Source organism: Tetrahymena thermophila, assembly GCF_000189635.1.
Source record: "Tetrahymena thermophila SB210 genomic scaffold scf_8254731, whole genome shotgun sequence".
NCBI classification, from domain to species: Eukaryota; Ciliophora; class Oligohymenophorea; order Hymenostomatida; family Tetrahymenidae; genus Tetrahymena; species Tetrahymena thermophila.
Genome location: NW_002476495.1, coordinates 428628 through 447223, shown reverse-complemented (window position 1 = coordinate 447223; position 18596 = coordinate 428628). Strand labels below are relative to the sequence as shown.

The following is an 18596-nucleotide window of genomic DNA, read 5'->3' as shown; positions in this document are numbered from 1 at the left end:
TCCAGAATATTTTTTAATTAATTAAAAGTTTTTATTTTTTCATTTAAAATTCCTAAAGCATTTAATGGCTGAGCTTGCAAAAAATGTACAGGATTTAAGTATACCTAAGATTTACTCTTTTTATTTTGAATGTACATTACTAGTGATTTAACTAATTAATAAATAGATACTATGAGATCTTAAAAATAGTAAAGTATGCTATTAAAGATCCACTGATAGCAACAATTATCTATCCAATTTTAATTCTTGTATCTTCGTTTTAATCTTAACTATCCTTAACTAATAATGAAGCATAAATTTAAATGGCTATCATTAAAATTTCCTAATAATCTACCACATCTGATAAAAATGCTTTAACATCAATTTCATAGCAAAAATTTTAATTTTAATTAGTGAAAACACCTATTTTTTTGAATGAAAACTCTTCTTAGTTTTTTTATATTTTAAAGAATAAAGCAAAAACATTTATTAAGAATAACTAAATATTAGAGGATATAAACAAAGTACATAAGATATAAATTAAAGTGAAAGTGAAGCAAATCTAAATTAACATCAATTTAATCTTATAAGCGAAAAAAATAATTTTTTTTGAAAATTTTTAATAAAGTTTAAAGTAAGTAAATAAATAATAGATATCTTATTTTATTTCTGATAAAGCCCCTAATTATTTTGATTAAGAAATAAAGTAAAGTGAATTAAATATTAGAGAATTTACAATCGGAGCATTTTTAGATCAGTACAGGTAAAAACCTCTCTGCCACACTATTTTTTCGCCTTCCAAGTATTTTCCTTGGAGGGCTACTTTTTAGACTTTTTTAACAAAAATATATTGTATTTCTAAAACTTATTAAAAATTTGTTAAAAATTGTTTTTAAAAAAGTCTAAAAAGTAGCCCTCCAAGGAAAATACTTGGAAGGCGAAAAAATAGTGTGGCAGAGAGGTTTTTACCTGTACTGATCTAAAAATGCTCCGATTGTAAATTCTCTAATATTTCTAATGCAATTGGCTTAAGATGAGAGTTTTGAATAAAATAGATAATTTTAGTATTAAATACAGGAAATGTTAGATTTTTAACTCCACAATCAACTGCTCAATGCTCTGCAAATTATGAAACTTTTTCTTATCAGATTGGCGATTAATTTTTTACTTTTCTCATTTTGTTACCAATACTGAAACAATCAATATCAATAAATAGAGTTAAAAACCACTATCTAACTAACACCATTCTTGTTAAAGCAATAATAATTTTAGTTAGCAAGTAAACATTTTTAAATAAAAATTTTTATTAATTTAAAAAATATAAAGTAATAGGTTTAAACTATCAATAATTAGAGCAACTTGAAAGAAACAAATTAAGATAAAATTTATGAGTTACCATTATTAATTAAGTAGGTATCTATCAATTAGTTATAAAATAATAGCTCACAATAATCTCAGTAAACTAGAGCCAATAAGTATCTTGCTAATAATTCAGAAAAGAGTGTTGATACTACATGCTCAACTTAAAATCCTTTAATTCTACAAAGTTAAGAATTTAGTGAGAATAAATTATATTGTGATGAAAAAAATGGCAATAGTATTTCAGTAAGGAACTAAATAAATCAATGCAGATAAAAATTTAGCTTAGAAAATATCTATTTATAACAACAGTAGCAGAATAATAATACTAATGAATTCAAATTTTCAAATTTAAATGACAAATTAAATTAAATGAATAGTGCATTTTAAGGCTTAATTAAAAAATTAGCTCTTCAAAAAAATGAAATCAATGAATAAATTTTAAATTCTTTGTCACAAACTTCCACCACATCAAAATAACTCTCGACGAACGGAGCAATAACACATTCAGCTCTTCTGGAAAAGTTTTAATTACAAACCTAAGCGATGCTAGGATGGCTATTGTAGAAAATTAGAATTTTTTTGCACTTAAAACAAATCCTTAAACAAATATTCCTATCTAGAATATAAACAGTCAAAATCAAAATTAAAATGAATAATAAAGCTCACACTAACATTTTTCAAGAGACAATATAAATGGGATAGATTTTAATTCATCTTAGTGCTACTTCTAATAAGATTAAATGAAATAGAGTTAAGAAACAATCTAACGCATCAATAATATGATAAGTAGCAAAAAGTATCAAAGAATATTTTAAAAACATGAAATAGTGTTAGCAAAATGAAGTAGAAAAATAAATCATATAATTAAACATTTCAAATAATAATGAAATAAATTATTTCTAATAAAAAGAGCTAATAGATTAAGAAATATATAGGCACTAGTAAGAATTATAAGAAATTCTTTTCTAATAAAATAATTATAAAACGATGTCAATATACAAAATAAAGTTAAAAACTTGAATAATTATTAGCTAAAACAGAAGATTCTAATCATTAATAATAATAAAATCAAAAAAGAAAGTTTTCTGGTTCAGAAAAGGAAAATAGTTAATTAAATCTTTAGTAAATTGAATAACTCACATTAATTTCAACCACAATAGTAATAGCAAAAATAAATATTACAAACCAAAACAAATTTTGAAGATTAAAAGTTTGATTCTTATATTTAAAGCCTTTCAATATAATGATCATAAAAAGAGAGAGATGTTGCTGATCTACAATTAAATTTAGCAGATAAAGAAGTTTAAATATCAGCACTCTACTTAAAAAATAATATCTAATAACTTTAAAATGAATAAATGAAGTATCATCTTGAAAAGGCATTAAGTATTATTGAAAACTTTTAGCTATTCTCTAACAATTTCGCAAAGTTAAAACAATTAAAAGTAAGCAAGTAAAAAAGAATTTTAGCTAATCATTTAAACAAAATGGAAAATTAATTACAAATTGTTAGAACAAAAACTCATTAAAAAATATAATTTTATATTTTAAAATGCATGTTAGTTTGTTTATTTGCTTATAATTTTAACTCATTATTTAACAAAAAAATATATCTTTAATAACTTTATCAAAAGTTTTATTAAAATAACAAAAAATTGAGGAGAAAAGTAAATTTAATTAAATTTTTACTATAAAAAGAAAGACCAATAGATATTTTTTGTTATTTTAATTAATACATTTAATCAAAAACACTTTCAAGAAAAAGAAACTAAACAAATCAATATTCAAATAAGTATTTATATGTCTGATGATGAGGAACTAAAATGGCATATTTTTTATCAGAAATAAACTAATTAGTGATTATTATTTGATAGATATTCTTTTCAAAAGTAATTTAATTATACTTCTATATAAAAGTTAGCTTTAAATTTGGTTTTATATTTATGATTTATTTTTATTGAATTAGCTCATCAATCTCATTTAAATTTCTTTTTCTTTATTGTTAACTTAAATTATTAAGAAATATTTCAATTATCTCAAATATATTTTGGCAGAAACTGAATTTTGAAACAGGTTAAATTATTTTACATTTAAGGATTATCTTCAAGCAGATCAATTAAGATATCTATTTATTCTTCTAACTACTTCTTTTATTATTATTCTTTTTCTACTAAATTTTTAATATATTAAAGACAATTTAAATCATTAAATTGTAAAATAAATTATAATATTAAAGGTGAAAGAATTTCAACAATACTATCACCTATAACTATCTATTTATAAATTGATTAGTCCACATCATAAACGCTATGTATATCCATATTTAATCAGAAGTTTTTTTTGTTGATAATTTTTTCGATAATCCTCAAATCTGTCTAGTTAAAATTGTACTTTTGTATTTCGTTTTATATATATATTTTTTTTTTTTCTTAGTTAATATCACTCATTTATGCACAAATGTTATTTTATTTCTTATTCAATTAGTATTATAATTTTTTTTTATTTTTCATTGTTATGCCTTTACAATCATTTGTTAGAATATTGATCATTTTCAAACTGCTTTTTATTTGGAGAGTTTTTTATTCATTTTGTATTTTAATTTGATAGTTATCCTTTATGATATTTTGTTACTTCTATTTTTGTTTTCCTAATCAAAATAAATTTATTAGTTATTTAATTGATTATTCTATATATTTTAAATGATTGACCATTAAGATTGATCTATATCTTTTAAATTCGAAGAAAGATATTAAGAATTAATAATTGAAAAATGATTTTAATTTTAATTTGAGATTTGTTAAGAAATATTATTTCATATTTATTATAATTTAGTTTATATTTATTTGAAATCATGTCTTTTTTTAGGATCTTTTAAAAGGCATCTTATCACCAATTTACTTACATCTTAAAATATGCCTTAAAATAAAAGTTTATCTAAATTGTTATTATGGTGAATAAGAAAATTAAAAATCTATATTTAATCGCCTTTAAATATTTACTTGCAAGTAAACATTTGAAATAAAATTAATCCAAAAAACCATACATCTATCTTATCTCATATTTTAAGCCTTTCTTATAAGAAGATAGTATTATTTCAGGAGCCATATAATTTGATGTTCCTACTAATGATTTTAAATCTCTCTCTACCTCTTTAGTTAGTTCATAATCTGATATTTTAGCAACAATTTTTTTTCCATCATTTTGGATCAATATTCAGGTTTTAAATCTCTATGCGCTAGGTTTAGTTCTTTTAATATCATCATGCCTTTAGTAATTTAAATTACAATATCTATAACTTTTATTGCTTATTCCAAAGTCTAAACTTCTTGTTATTTTTTAAAGAGATAATTATAGAGATCTCCTTCATTACAGTACTCAATTACTATGAATTTTATTTTTTCCTTTTCACCAATTAAGTCATAAATTTTGACTAAATTTTCTAATTATCCTAAGTTTTCAGAATATTTATCTTAAATCTTTTTTAAGACTGCATAATCTACTTAAAAATCTTTTATTTAAAAGAATAAATTTAGCGTTTACCATAAAAAAGTAACCAAAGAATATAAAAAATGATGTATTACTTGAATCCTTAAAGTATTCCTTAATAATTACCTGCTACTAATTTTTTAAATCGATCGCAAAATATATAGAGGCTTATCCTCCTTATATTTAGAGATTTTTATTTTCTTAGTATTTACTCATTTCTCCTTCAAAAATTCTATTTTACATTTATAATTTAATGAATTTACTATTTTCCATATATTTATCTAAATTTAATAATAACAACTTTATTAAACCTCTTCCTTCAAACAACAAAGTCGTCTAATTAATTAATTGATAAATAAATAAACTATTTTACATTATCAAAATTAACTTTAAATTTATTTTTTTAATTAACTTAAATTCATCCACATATTTTTGATATCTAATATAAAATAATTTAATTGCAGCTCCTAATCAATCATAAATCTAAATATTTTTATGTATGTACCAAAATAAATTATTTAGGTTAAATTCTATTTTAATATGGCTTCTATCATTATTTAGAAAAAAACTTTTGAATCTGACCCTTTATGTTAATTATTTTTATATTAAATTAATTTAAAAAAAACTAAACCTAAAATAATATTAAATATATTAAAATTTTAGGAAAAAAATAATATAATAAAAACATTTTAATTTTTTGCATGTAATATTTCATAATATATTTATTTTAAATTCTCTTAATAATATTCTTAATAAAAATAAGTAGTTTTTTATTTTATTTACAAACAAATAAAGCTTAATATTTAATATAAATATATTATTAATAGGGAAAAATGAACTTTAAAATTAATTGATAAATCTTATTAGTTAAAAACAAAAAAAATATATATATTATTAATATTGAATAATAATTTTCAGATATTTAACGTATTATCAATTTCATATTCAGTAAAATAAATTAAATTATTATTTTTATCCACCTGGTTAAAAGAATTTAATTTTATTTATTCATTAAAGTTATCCTCTTTATCTTTTTAAGTCTCTTTCTAATCCATTGCTATATTTAATTCTTGAAATCCTAATATTTTAATTAAAAAATTTAATGATTAAAAAAAAACTATTAGTTTTACATCAAAAAAGAGGAGATTAGTTTATCTAGCTGCTATAAACAGTATTTGAGTTATTTTCATTATCTTTATCAAATTTATCACTTTCAGAGTTTAATTTTTGTTAATTTTCAGTAAGTAAGTATTTTTGTTTTAATTTTATTAATTTATTAGAGTTATCCTCTTTATCTTTTTAACTTTTTTTCTAATTTCTTACTAAATTTAATTCTTCGAATTCTAATTTATATTTAATTAAAAAATTTAATGATTAAAAAAAAACTATTAAAAATATTACATAAAAAAATAGGAGATTAGTTTATCTTGCTGGTATATACAGTATTTGGGCTATTTTCATTATTTTTATCAAAGTAATCGCTTTCAGAGTATAGTTTTTGTTAATTTTCTGTAGCTGAGTCATTTAGTTTTAATTTTATTAATTCATTAAAGTTATCCTCTTTATCTTTTTAACTTTCCTTCTAATTCATTACTAAATTTAATTCCTTGAATTCTATTATTTAATTAAAAAATTTAATGATTTAAAAAAACTATTAAAAATATTACATAAAAAAATAGGAGATTAGTTTATCTTGTTGGTATATACAGTATTTGGGCTATTTTCATTATCTTTATCAAAGTAATCGCTTTCAGATATTAATTTTTGTTTATTTTCAGTAGCTAAAAAATTTACTTTATTTTATTTAATAGTTTAATTAATCTATTAATCTTTAAATAGTCTTTGATGGTCTCTACCTATAAATTAAATATATTAAATATAACAAATAAAAAGAGTTTTAATACCTATTTATATCTTTAAACCAGATAATAAAAGATCATACTTTTGCTCTTTACTAAGATTTAAAAATTCTTAAAAAATTCTTTTTATTTTAGCTTTCAATTAAGGATTTAATTTTTATTTTTGAAACTTTTAAGCATGCAACTTTGTAAAAGAAAATTTTTTAAAAAATGAAATGATAACATTCTTAAATTACATTAAAAGTCCTATAATAACTCTTTTAATTATTACAATAATAAACCAAGCATTGATTGTGATTATAATTATAATAGAGGTGATTACATAATAATTGAAGGGATTGTTGCTAATGAATAAACAAAATAATACAGAAACTGCACACACGTTTGTTTGATAGAAATCAACTGTATTGTACCCGCTCAAACGATATGGTTATAAAACACTAGATGCTATCCCATAGAGAGAAACTACTATAAAAATTAGCACTCCTTTAACATTAATATCTTAGGAATAGAAATTAAGAACAATAATGATTAAAATTTTTTCTAACATTTTCACGAATTCCCAATAATATTTTTGGATTTTATACTCTTTGTATAAAAAACCATATTTCTTATATATTTAAATGTTTTGCAAGTCATTTTTATTTCTGTATAGTATATAAAAAAGTCCAATAGGTATAATAAAAGCAAACACTAATAAGCAAGGAGCCACTAAGGTAGAACTATATCTCTAATGCTGATTAGTGTTACATTCATAAGTTACATTATAAAGTATATAACTAGAATCTCCAATTACTCTGCATGAAAGAATAGCTATCATTTGAGATACTAAATCGGGCTAAACTAAAATAAATATAAAGATCGCAGCAGTACACATAGAATAGTAACGAACTTTTATATTTGTAAATACCCTTTATAAAATTAAACTAAGTACAAACACCATTAAATAGCCAATTGGAACAATTATAGTAAATAATAGTTTAAGATATATCATTGGTATATCTGTTTTTATATCTTTTAATATACATTCGGCAGAATTCATTTATTATCTTACAGGTGTTCCTAAATACTATGAAGTATCAAAAATATCTTTTGTTTGATAAAATTAAAAATTTTCATCTTAAAAAATTTAGTTAATATAAATAAATAATATTGATTGATAAATTAATAATTTTAAAATTAAAAAATTTTAATTTTTTTTACCTGTAGTTAATTTTATATTGAAAGTAATGATTGACCCTATTATTTGTAAATAGTTAATGAATACTTTAATATAAACACTAGCTTTTTCGCCATTTCGAGATTTTTTATCTTTTTGGTTATCATATTTAACAATTAATTTTGATTAATATTTAGTCTCTTTTAAGGAAGTGATTTGATTATTCTTTGATAAGTGTCTTTTCAGAGCTACTTAAAAATCATTTATTGTTTATTCCTCTAAGTCTCCTTTTATAGCCAGCCTAGTTGAAAATAAAGTCCAGATTATTATTAAGATTGATTTCCACAATAAAGCACTCAATTCTTTACATTACCCACATTGATAAGATCCAACTTTAGAATAGCTTTCTCCCCAATAACTTCCATAAATCTTATTAATTTTAAATTTATTCTTAAAGTAATATTTAAAAAATTGTATTTACATCACATTCTTCACACAATGGTCCTATGTAACCTTATAAGCATACTTAATTACCATAAGTATTTCCAATACAGTTTGAAGGTTTATTTACACATTCTATAACAAGAGGACTACTTTCATTTTTTCTCCAGAATCCTTAATTTACATATATAATTCCATTTTTGCATATTGCTCCAGAAGGACATGAATAACATTATTGTGTATCAAGAGAGTATTTATCTTATTCACAAACAACACATTCTGTATAAGTATTGTAAAAATTCTGAATTTCACCATAATTACAACTTCTAAAATAAACTTCTAATTCATAAGAATAGTTAGACTCAAATTAATTAGTTTATTTATTTAAAATTTTTATAACATCAGATTTGAACTCAATTATTGCTTTTGAATTTGGAATCCCTATTAATTACATACCTTAAAAAACAAATTATTTCTATTTTAAATCAACAAATGCTGTAGAATTTCCTCTAATGTAATAATTTGATATATTTTTTGTTTTGCTGCTAAATTATGCTTAAATCATTATTTTATCAGCATCTAATGGAAATATTGGTTTAGCTGTTTAATCTTTTAGCTAAAAGATTATATCTGGAATTTAAGCTCCACTTCTAAAATTTGATAAAAATAAAGAATTAGTTGACTAATTGAAATATTTATTTAAATCTGTAGTCATGATCAAACCTAAATGATCAGGATACGAATTGATATTGTCTCCATAAAGAATGGCCTAGTTATTCAATATAATGCTTTAAGAATCTATAATTGGATTTATACCTAGATTATTAATGCATCCTCCGATAACTGCTTAGTTATTTGATAGATTTGTTTTATAAATTTTGATTTATTACAGTGCTGTTGATTCACTTTCTGAGTTAATAAATAATGCCCCACCACTTCCATTTAAAGATTGATTGTCAGTAATTTAGCAATTAGAAAAAGTTAAAGTAAAAACCTATTAATTATATGATTAAAAATTTTAAACTATTTAAAAAAAAAGAAGTATTACATCATCATTTTAGGCTTTTAAAAAAATAGCTCCTCCATCTGATATGGCAGTATTTCCAATCATTTGAGTATTTTGTATATAATTAAGATTAGAAACCAAACCATTAACTGATATAGCACCACCGTTATTGGCCTATTTTTTAATAAATAATTAAATTAAATAAAAGTTTGTGTGATATTAAATTATTTTAATCACTTTTGATTCTAAAAACATAGAGTCAGATATGAAAAATTGCGTTTAGTTCAACTAAAGTATAGAGCCAAAGCATAGCATGCAAATTATTTTCTAAAATATTGTTTATTATTATATTTATAATTTAGATTAATATAGTGATATAAGTGCTCCTGAATTTATCTGTGAAATCTAGGATTATAATAATCTTTTTGAGGATATCTAATTTATATTTATGAATTAGGAATCTTCAATTGTTAGATATCCTTAATTGACACTAATTAAGTATGTGGAAAACGTAGAGTCTTTAATTATTAATCTTTAAATTATAATACTTGTATTAAAACCATTAATTAGAAGAGGGGAAGTATTTTGTAAATTTTTTATTATTAAATTTTAAAATCCACAATCGACAAATGAGAGGATAGATTTTTAAAGTTAGAAAAATGACACTGATTAGATGTCAGATAGCTTTGTTATTTGATTCAAATAATCAGGATAAGTTTAGTTAATATTATTATTATTAATATTAAAAAGAGTAACATTAGAATTTTAGGTATTCAAAAAATATGAGTTGGTCTAGCCTAAAATATTGATTAATTCTCCTTCATAAAATAAAATCTAGTTTTTCTAATTTTCTGATTATCTGAATATTGATTAAAAAAATATTTAATATTATACTTAATTTTCATTATTTTATGGTAATAAATTTATATTAATTAATATTTTTATTATGAGCCAGGTGCGCATTTATATAGAATTACCATTTTTATCTTAAATTAAAAAAAATTACATTATTGAAATCGAGGAAGAATAAGAACTAAGTGTATAGATATTACTAAAGTTAGATGATTTGCACACAAAATTTAAATTTGAGTTTTGTGAATATATGTAAAATGCACCACCATCATTCAAAGCATAACCTTCTACAAATGAAGATTTTTCTATTAAAATATTTATTTCTGAACTAAGACTCTCTAAGTAAATAAACGAGCCTTAGCTTGCTGTGGATTGGCTAAAATTTGAAGAAATAATTTACAAATTGTTTGATTTAGCCCTTAAGCAACCTCCTTATTATATTAAAGTTGTTACATTATCTGTGATATTAAATGAAGATTGCTTGCAATTAGCATTAATCATAGTTATATTAAGACCAACTATATATTGAAAATTAAAGATACTACTAGATACTGAATTAATATATTGGTTATTAACTAAATATATTGAACCTAATGGATTAATTACCTGAATTGCAGAAGTTGAATAAGTTTAGGTATTAAGAATTGCATTTAATCTATTTTAGCTAAAAATTGAGTTACTAATTGTTATATTAGAAGTATAAGTGGAAGTAATTAAAATTGGATTAGCTTAGGAGTTAGTTTAATTTTATTCAAAATATGAATTTGTGATAACTACATTTGATAAATTTATAACTGAATTTGTGTAAGCTTAATTTTTTATTACTAAAATAGAATTACTTATTGCTTTTATATAGCTTGATTATAGATTAGTTATGCTAATCTTTTTTATTTCATTGAAAATTAAACACCCACCATACTCTCTATTGATTAAACTATCAAAAAATTTTTTTTCATTTAAGCAAGAAATATTACTAAGTGTTACTATAGAAGATTAGGATAATGAACAAAATGCTATTTCTTATTGGTTTTTTACTGTAACTTCAGTTATTTAAACTGACAAAATTTGTTCAGTTAGAACTAATTAAGTAATTCCTAGGTAGATGTCGGATTAAACTTAAGAAGAGGGAAAGTAAGAATTATCAGAGAAATTTAAATAACTCATATTTAAAGTGTGTTAGGGAAGAGGATTTATTGAATAAATAGCATCAAAAAAGAGATAATTGTGTGTTGTATAAAATGAGTTATTGTACATACTTATATTCTAGAACTAAAATGAATAGTTTTTTTATTAAATTGTGCTAACAGTTGAGAATATCTATAAATTACAAAACTGATTATTGGATATTGTCATATTAGCTACATTGAACTAACCAGCTTCAAATAGCTAACCAGAGAATTGTGGATAGTAAATTTAATTTATGTCACATAGATTATTTTAAATTACAAAAGTATCAATAATAACATTTACATCGCTCTCTTAGGTTAATATACTGAATTTTTCACTTAATTTACAGCTATCTATTAGAAAATTTTAAAGTACAATCTATTTAATATAAAAAAAATATTTCATTTTTAATTTACATTTTAAAAAATTACCTATTAAGAATTAACGATTGTTATTAACGTTGATGCATTTGAAAAATCTAAACTTGTTATTTTTATATTTTTAATAGTCAAGAAAGAGTTATTTATTTAAAAAAAGAAGCAATCCGATGTATTAACTGTTGAAGATATACTTATGTTATCTATAATAGCACTTGAAACAATACCGTCGAAATAGACCCCACACTTTTATTAGGAGCTACTAATAATGAAATTAAAAAGTATGTCATCAATGTTTAGCATGAAGAAATCCGAGAATTGGAGCAACTAATTTACATTAATTTAAGCTAATTGATTATTATTCTAGCTCTAAATTGTTAAATTTGTTTATGCAAAAACTTACAAAGTTAGTAGTTCATTGTAAAACACCATCTAATTTTAGTTGCTCAGTAATAAGTTAACATTTAGAATTTCAAATCCGTTTATTAATTCGAAATATTACTTAACCTATTTTTAAAATGAAAATATTATTTTTAAATAGAAAAATACTTTGGTAAAATTTTTATTTTAATCTAGATATTTACTAAAAGTAAAGATGAAATTATACTCAAAGAGGTTGTAAAAGGCTATTCAAAAGAACCTATTCCATATAGACTTTAAGTATCAGTAGTTTCAGTAGTATTAAAATAAAACTGCATTTAGCATTTCTAAGTACAACTAGGCAAATTTTAAAGACATTATCCAATAGGGAAAAATGTATTACTATAGTAATACTAAATAAATAAAACCTAAGTCTTTTCTATATACTGAATATTACTTCCACAATCTGTTAAAGAAGGTGACTGGAAATGCATAAATAATTCAAATTATTAACTAACTGTATTAAAATTCCATAAATAAACATCTCCACTCATTTAATCTCCAACTCCAAACATATTAATTTTATTGAATACATTTAAATAGTATGGAGTTGCCTATAGTTTCATTAATGTTTAAAATGTTTTTTTAAAGAAATTATAGACAATTAAACTGTAATCACCACAAACTATTATAAGAAATTTATTATCATCATTATGAAATAATTAACCAATTATTGAGCCAGAACAATCAGATGCTTTTTATAAAAATTAATTTTTTGAATAAATAAATTAAATAATTTTTAAAATATTTTATTATTATTATTTTTTAATTAAAGAAAAAAACTGAAAATTTGTTGGGATAAGATTTGATATTTCATTAGTTTATTTTTGAATTTTATGTTAGATTTTATTGTATGATTACCTATTGAGTATTTGAATGAAAGGTCTGTAGAATTCCAAACAAAAATACTTCCATTAACAGCTATACCAACGATTTCTTAATCTTCTTAGGAATAGAGAGCATAACTTGTTTTTTGGTTATTTTCTTCTACTATATTAGAGAGCAATTTATACTATTATTAAGAGCTAATATTTATAGCATAAAATAAAAAATTTTCATTATTTTATTTTTAAGGTAATCCTACAATAACCCAAATAACTTGATTAATATCTTAGTAGGGATCAATATTAAAGCTTATTGAATCATTATCAAGATTTAACTAACTTAAATCATATACCTGTTTTTATATTTATAATAACTTTAATATTTTTGATTAAGATAGAAAGAAAGAAGTAATAACTTAAGGGGTGAATGATGAGTCCATTACTTTATAAAATACTAAGTATGTATAATCATGCATAGCAATAAAACAAGTAATACAGTTTTTTACAGAAAAAAATGTATTTTATCTTGCTTTGATCTACGCAATAAGAGGATAAGTAAGGATAGATTTTAGGTTACTTGGAGAATCTTTAGTGACTATAATTTAGTAAAATGTAGCAACAGCAAAGTATATTTCTTAATTGATTTAGAAACTAAATATTTTTGTAAAACCTGCAGAAGGAAAAGCTTAATTTTATAGTAGAATAGTTAAAGTAAATTTATTTATGAAATTTTTATTTTTACTAAAACGAGTGAGCTAAGTGTTTGTACTATAGGAATAAACAAATAGAGCTGATTATCCAAAGTATCCAGTGTAGTATGGTATTAAAAACTATTGACTTTCTTCAAAATAATACCATTCTTAACATGGATTTCCAGGTAGTTAAACAGTAAAAGGTTGATTGATATTATCAAAGCTAAAAGAATCAAATGTATTTGTATTCTAATTATAGATAAAATTTAAATCTATTCTATAAATAAGCGTTTAGCTACTTATGTATAAACTGCCTTAATTATTTTAAGAATTTATAAAGTTTAAACTGACTATATTATCTGATTGACCATTCGGTAGATCTATTTTTTAAAATTTTAAGAAATTTAAAATGAAAATTATTATTATATTTAATCTACAATCAGTCTTGATTAAATTTATCTAATTCGCTTATAAATTAATGATCTAGAAAGCATTGATTTGACAATTAGCTCCTGCTAAAAATATAATGTCATAACTTTTGTGGAAATCTATTAAACTATAATTATAATCTATAAAATAAAATAGTGTGAAATATTATTCTTTGAAAGACTTAAAAAATAAGTTATACAATCTATCGAATAATATCCGTTAAATGAGAATTTAAAAGTTTTAAAATCAATTGACCAAGTATAAGCACCATACTAATCAATTGCTGCTATAAAATTCTAACCATTTTAAAGCTAAAGTAACTTTACATAGGTAATCCGATTAATATTGTCAGAATTAAAAGGTGAAATATTCAAAGCTAGAATTTATTTTCCTTCTATAAAGTCAACAACATATAATAAATATACTATACTTTTTAAGACACAATAATTAGATCCTTTCATGAAATGCATACTTTCTAAAAGACTATATGGTAGTGTTTATTTAGATTCAAGAGTATAAGGATCTGCGTATATTAGCCCTTCTGAATTCAGAACTAAAATTTGATTTCTTTATAGTACATACTCCATTTGAAATATAACGAATTTAGCTTTAATAAAATAAAAATTGTTATAAAAATATATAAACAATTTATTTAAATTTACTCTTAACCACATTCACAATATTATCAATTTCACTAGAAATATCAATGTAATATACTATACTCTGAGACTATACACCATTTTAATAACATATAGTGTTTATCAAAAGTATATTAGTGTTAGGCAACTTCAAATAATTAGAAGCAATATAGCCCTCAAAAAATCTAGGCTCTTTTTTTAAAATTTAAATATCATAATGAATTAAAATATTAATTTAATCTTACAGTGCTACCTAGAAAATGCTTAACATGTTTAAGAATTAGAGCTTTGTATTGATTACAATAAGACTATGACTATTAAATTCAAAGTAAAGAATGATTTACTCATACTAATAGATATTTTTTCAACCTTCTATTATTACTATTTTTAATTCAAATATAGGTTTTGAGATAAGATTAATGAATTATTTCGTGGAGAGATTTTTAAATAACTTCAAATGTTGAATAATTATTATTTTTTATGTTTCTTATTCTTTTCTTTTACTATTTTTAATTCAAATATAGGTTTGAGATAAGATTATTGAATTAATTGGTGGAGAGTTTTTAAATTACTTCAAATTTTTATCGATTATTATTTTAGATGTTTTATATTCTTTTCTTTAATTCTTATACCTCAAATTTAGGATTTAAATGTACACTTCTATTATTGAAATTAATCTAAAAAAACTAAAAAATATATTCTTCAACCTTCTTTTATTACTATTTGTAATTCAAAAAAAGGTTTTGAGATAAGATTATTGAATCATTTGGTGGGGAGTTTTTTAACTAACTTTAAATGTTAATTAATTATTATTTTTGATGTTTCTTATTCTTTTCTTTTACTATTTTTAATTCAAATGTAGATTTTGGATAGGATTATTGAATTATTTAGTGGAGAGTTTTTTAAATAACTTAAAATGATGATTTATTATTATTTTTGATGTTTCTTATTCTTTTCTTCTAATATCTCAAATTTAGGATTTAAATGTATGCTTTCTTAAAAGAAATTTTCTAGAAAAGCTAAAATATATTACTTCAATCTTCAATTATTACTATTTTTAATTCCAATAAAGGTTTTGAGATAAGATTATTTGTTTATTTATTATTTTTTATGTTTCATTTCTTATTCTTTTCTTTTATCTACAATATATATCTAAAAAGCTACCTCTAATAATAATAATAATAATAAAATACTATCCTCAAAATTTTTAATATAAAAAATTTAAAGTAATTTTTTTAAAATTACTTAAGTATAAAATAATTTTTACTAATTTAATTTTATAATTTTTAACTTTAAATTCTCTAAGAAAAAATAATTTGAACATATTTATTATTGATAAAGTATATTCAAATTAATTAAAATTTGAATTACTATTTGAATGCTTATTTTTAAATGGATTTTTGATAGCTTTATTAAATTTATGTTTAGAAAATTAAAAAAAAATTGTCAATTCAAAATAATGAAAACACTTATATATCAATTATATTAAAAAGAAAGAAAATAAAATGAATCAATAAATTATTATAATATTTTAAAATTCATTTATAATCATTAAAGAACAAATATTTAGAATCTTTTTTATATTTAATTAATTTCATTCTTTTCTTTATTATAGGGATTAAATAAGATCTACTAAGAATAAAAATAATATTTTGACTTTTATTTTTTATTCATACTATTTAAGTTTTAGTTTATGTTATATATATTCGTTTGAGATAATTATTGTTCAACTTTTTAGATGTTTTTACTGCTTAACTGTGATTATAAAGTATTACTACTCTTGTAAATGCTTTAAGAAAAAAAGAGTTGCTTTTTCTTCTATTTATTTACCAATTTATTTATTTTTAAGAATTCATTTGTGGCTAGCCTTGTACATTAAGAGTTTGGTAGATAATACATTATTATTAACTATATTTTAATTCATTTTTTTGTTAAGCTATACAGGTGAGGATTTTAAGATAGTTGGATAAACCTAAGATTTACTCTTTTTATTTCTAATGTACATTACTAGTGATTTAAGTAATTAATAAATAGATACCATGAGATCTTTGATAATAAAAATAGTAAAATACGCTATTAAAAATCCATTAATAGCAACAATTATCCATCCAATTTTCATTCTTGTTTCTTATCTTAATCTTAAATATCCTTAGCTAACAAGGAAGCACAAATTTAAATGGCTATCATTAAAACTTCCTAATAATCTACCACATCTGATAAAGATGCTTGACATCAATTTCATAGCAAAAATTTTAATTTTTATTAGCGAAAAAACATAATTTTTTGAACAAAAACTCTTCTTAGTTTTCTCAACAATACAATTCAAGATAAAATAATGATAGTAATTAAAGAGAAAAGTTATCAATAGTGGTCAGAGAAATTCAAAGAACCCACTCTCCAACTGAATCATCCACAGGAAATACAAATATTTAACATTATTTTAATTTTGGAATAAATCAAAACAACTCTTCTTATGTTCTTATGTATAAATTTAAAAAAATAAGTAAGACTTTATGTTATCCCTAAAAATTAGCTCCTAAAAAATAATTAAAAGAAATAAGATAATTATCAAAATTAGAATAATTTTAAAACAGATTAACAGAATTTAAGTTTTAATTAAGAAAATTAAAGTTTTAAAGAATGAAATCAAATCTTTAAAATAATGATTAAAGCTTCAAAGAATAAAACCAAAGCTTTAAAGAGTAAGAATTATATTTTAAAGAATAAAGCAAAAACATTTATTAAGAAATATTAAATATTTGAGGAGATAAACAAAGTACATAAAAATTGAATTAAAGTAAAAGTGAAGCTAATTTAGATTAGCATCAATTTAATTTTTTAAGAGAAAAAAAAAATTTTTTTGAAAATTTTTATTTGAATTTTAAGCAAGTAAATAAATAATAGTTATTTTATTTCTAATAAAGCCCATAACTATTTTTATTAAGAAATAAAGTAAAGTGAATTAAATATTTCTAATGAACTGGTTTAAGATGAGAATTTTGAATAAAATAGATAATTTTAGTAATAAAATACAAGAAATGTAAGATTTTTAACTCTTCTACCAACTGCTCAAAGCACTGCAAATTATACTTTATCTTATTATATTGTAGATTAATTTATAAACTTTCCTCATTTTGTTACCAATACTGATACAATCAATACCAATAAATAGAGTTAAAAACTAGTATCTTAATAACACCATTCTTGCTAAAGCAATAATAATTTTTGTTATCAAAATAAAATAATTCTATTATTACTAGTATCAGTAAATTTAAAACTGAACACTAAGAATTATAAAACGATGTAAATATATGAAATAAAGTTAAAAAACTTGAATAATTATTAGCTAAAACAGAAGATTCTAATCATTAATAAGAATAAAATCAAAAAAGAAAGTTTTCTGGTTCAGAAAAGGAAATTGTTAAATTATTAGTAAATTGAATAACTCATGTTAAATTCAACCACAATAGTAATAGCAAAAATAAAATTTTACAAACAAAAACAAATTTTTAATTAAAAGTTTGATTCTTTTATTTAAAACCTTTCAATATAATTATCATAAAAAAAGAGAGATATTGCTGATCTACAATTAAATTTAGCAGATAAAGAAGTTTAAATATCATAACTCTAATTAAAAAATAATATCTAATAACTTTAAAATGAATAAATGAAGTAGCAGCTTAAAAAGGTATTAAGTATTATTGAAAACTTTTAGCTATTCTCTAACAATTTCGTAAAGTTAAGACAATGAAAAAAGCTAAGCAAGTAAAAAAGATTTTAGCTAATCAGTTAAACAAAATAAAAAATTAATTACAAATTGTTAGAACAAAAACTCATTAAAAATATTATTTTATTATCACTCAAATTCATAATTGTAGCAAACTTTAATTTAGTTTACATTATTA

The 18596-nt window shown here is 21.2% G+C and overlaps 5 protein-coding genes across 5 annotated transcripts in view; 2 read left to right on the top strand and 3 right to left on the bottom strand. All coding sequences in view use genetic code 6, as the record gives it.

Annotated features, from left to right (window-relative positions):
- The window catches only part of TTHERM_001273297 (hypothetical protein), a gene marked incomplete at both ends in the record, with an annotated part of 1050 nt that extends 913 nt beyond the window's left edge, over positions 1–137 (bottom strand). Inside the window, one exon of the mRNA XM_012796443.1 lies at positions 1–137. This exon is cut by the window's left edge and continues 913 nt beyond it. Within this exon, the coding sequence (XP_012651897.1) occupies positions 1–137 (137 nt within the window).
- Positions 138–4547: 4410 nt separating this feature from the next.
- On the bottom strand, positions 4548–5070 carry TTHERM_01273287 (protein kinase; the record flags this gene model as incomplete). The annotated part of the gene is made up of 2 exons (XM_001471027.2): positions 4548–4849; positions 4923–5070. 2 exons carry the CDS (start codon positions 5068–5070, stop codon positions 4548–4550), a joined length of 450 nt encoding a protein of 149 aa, XP_001471077.2.
- A 671-nt stretch (positions 5071–5741) lies between these two features.
- Positions 5742–15039, bottom strand: TTHERM_001273286 (transmembrane protein, putative; the record flags this gene model as incomplete). Its single annotated transcript, XM_012796442.1, has 18 exons — positions 5742–5905; positions 6039–6170; positions 6495–6683; positions 6732–7775; positions 7890–8274; positions 8327–9280; positions 9335–9466; positions 9530–10151; positions 10299–11689; positions 11743–12195; positions 12273–12802; positions 12970–13285; positions 13349–13617; positions 13675–14004; positions 14062–14193; positions 14253–14660; positions 14716–14883; positions 14937–15039. 18 exons carry the CDS (start codon positions 15037–15039, stop codon positions 5742–5744), a joined length of 7722 nt encoding a protein of 2573 aa, XP_012651896.1.
- A 1390-nt stretch (positions 15040–16429) lies between these two features.
- Positions 16430–16734, top strand: TTHERM_001273285 (hypothetical protein; the record flags this gene model as incomplete). The annotated part of the gene is made up of 2 exons (XM_012796441.1): positions 16430–16577; positions 16628–16734. 2 exons carry the CDS (start codon positions 16430–16432, stop codon positions 16732–16734), a joined length of 255 nt encoding a protein of 84 aa, XP_012651895.1.
- Positions 16735–17992: 1258 nt separating this feature from the next.
- TTHERM_001273284 (hypothetical protein) lies at positions 17993–18442 on the top strand (the record flags this gene model as incomplete). The annotated part of the gene is made up of 1 exon (XM_012796440.1): positions 17993–18442. The coding sequence occupies one exon, from the start codon at positions 17993–17995 to the stop codon at positions 18440–18442; it is 450 nt and encodes a 149-aa protein (XP_012651894.1).
- Between the last annotated feature and the right edge of the window lie 154 nt (positions 18443–18596).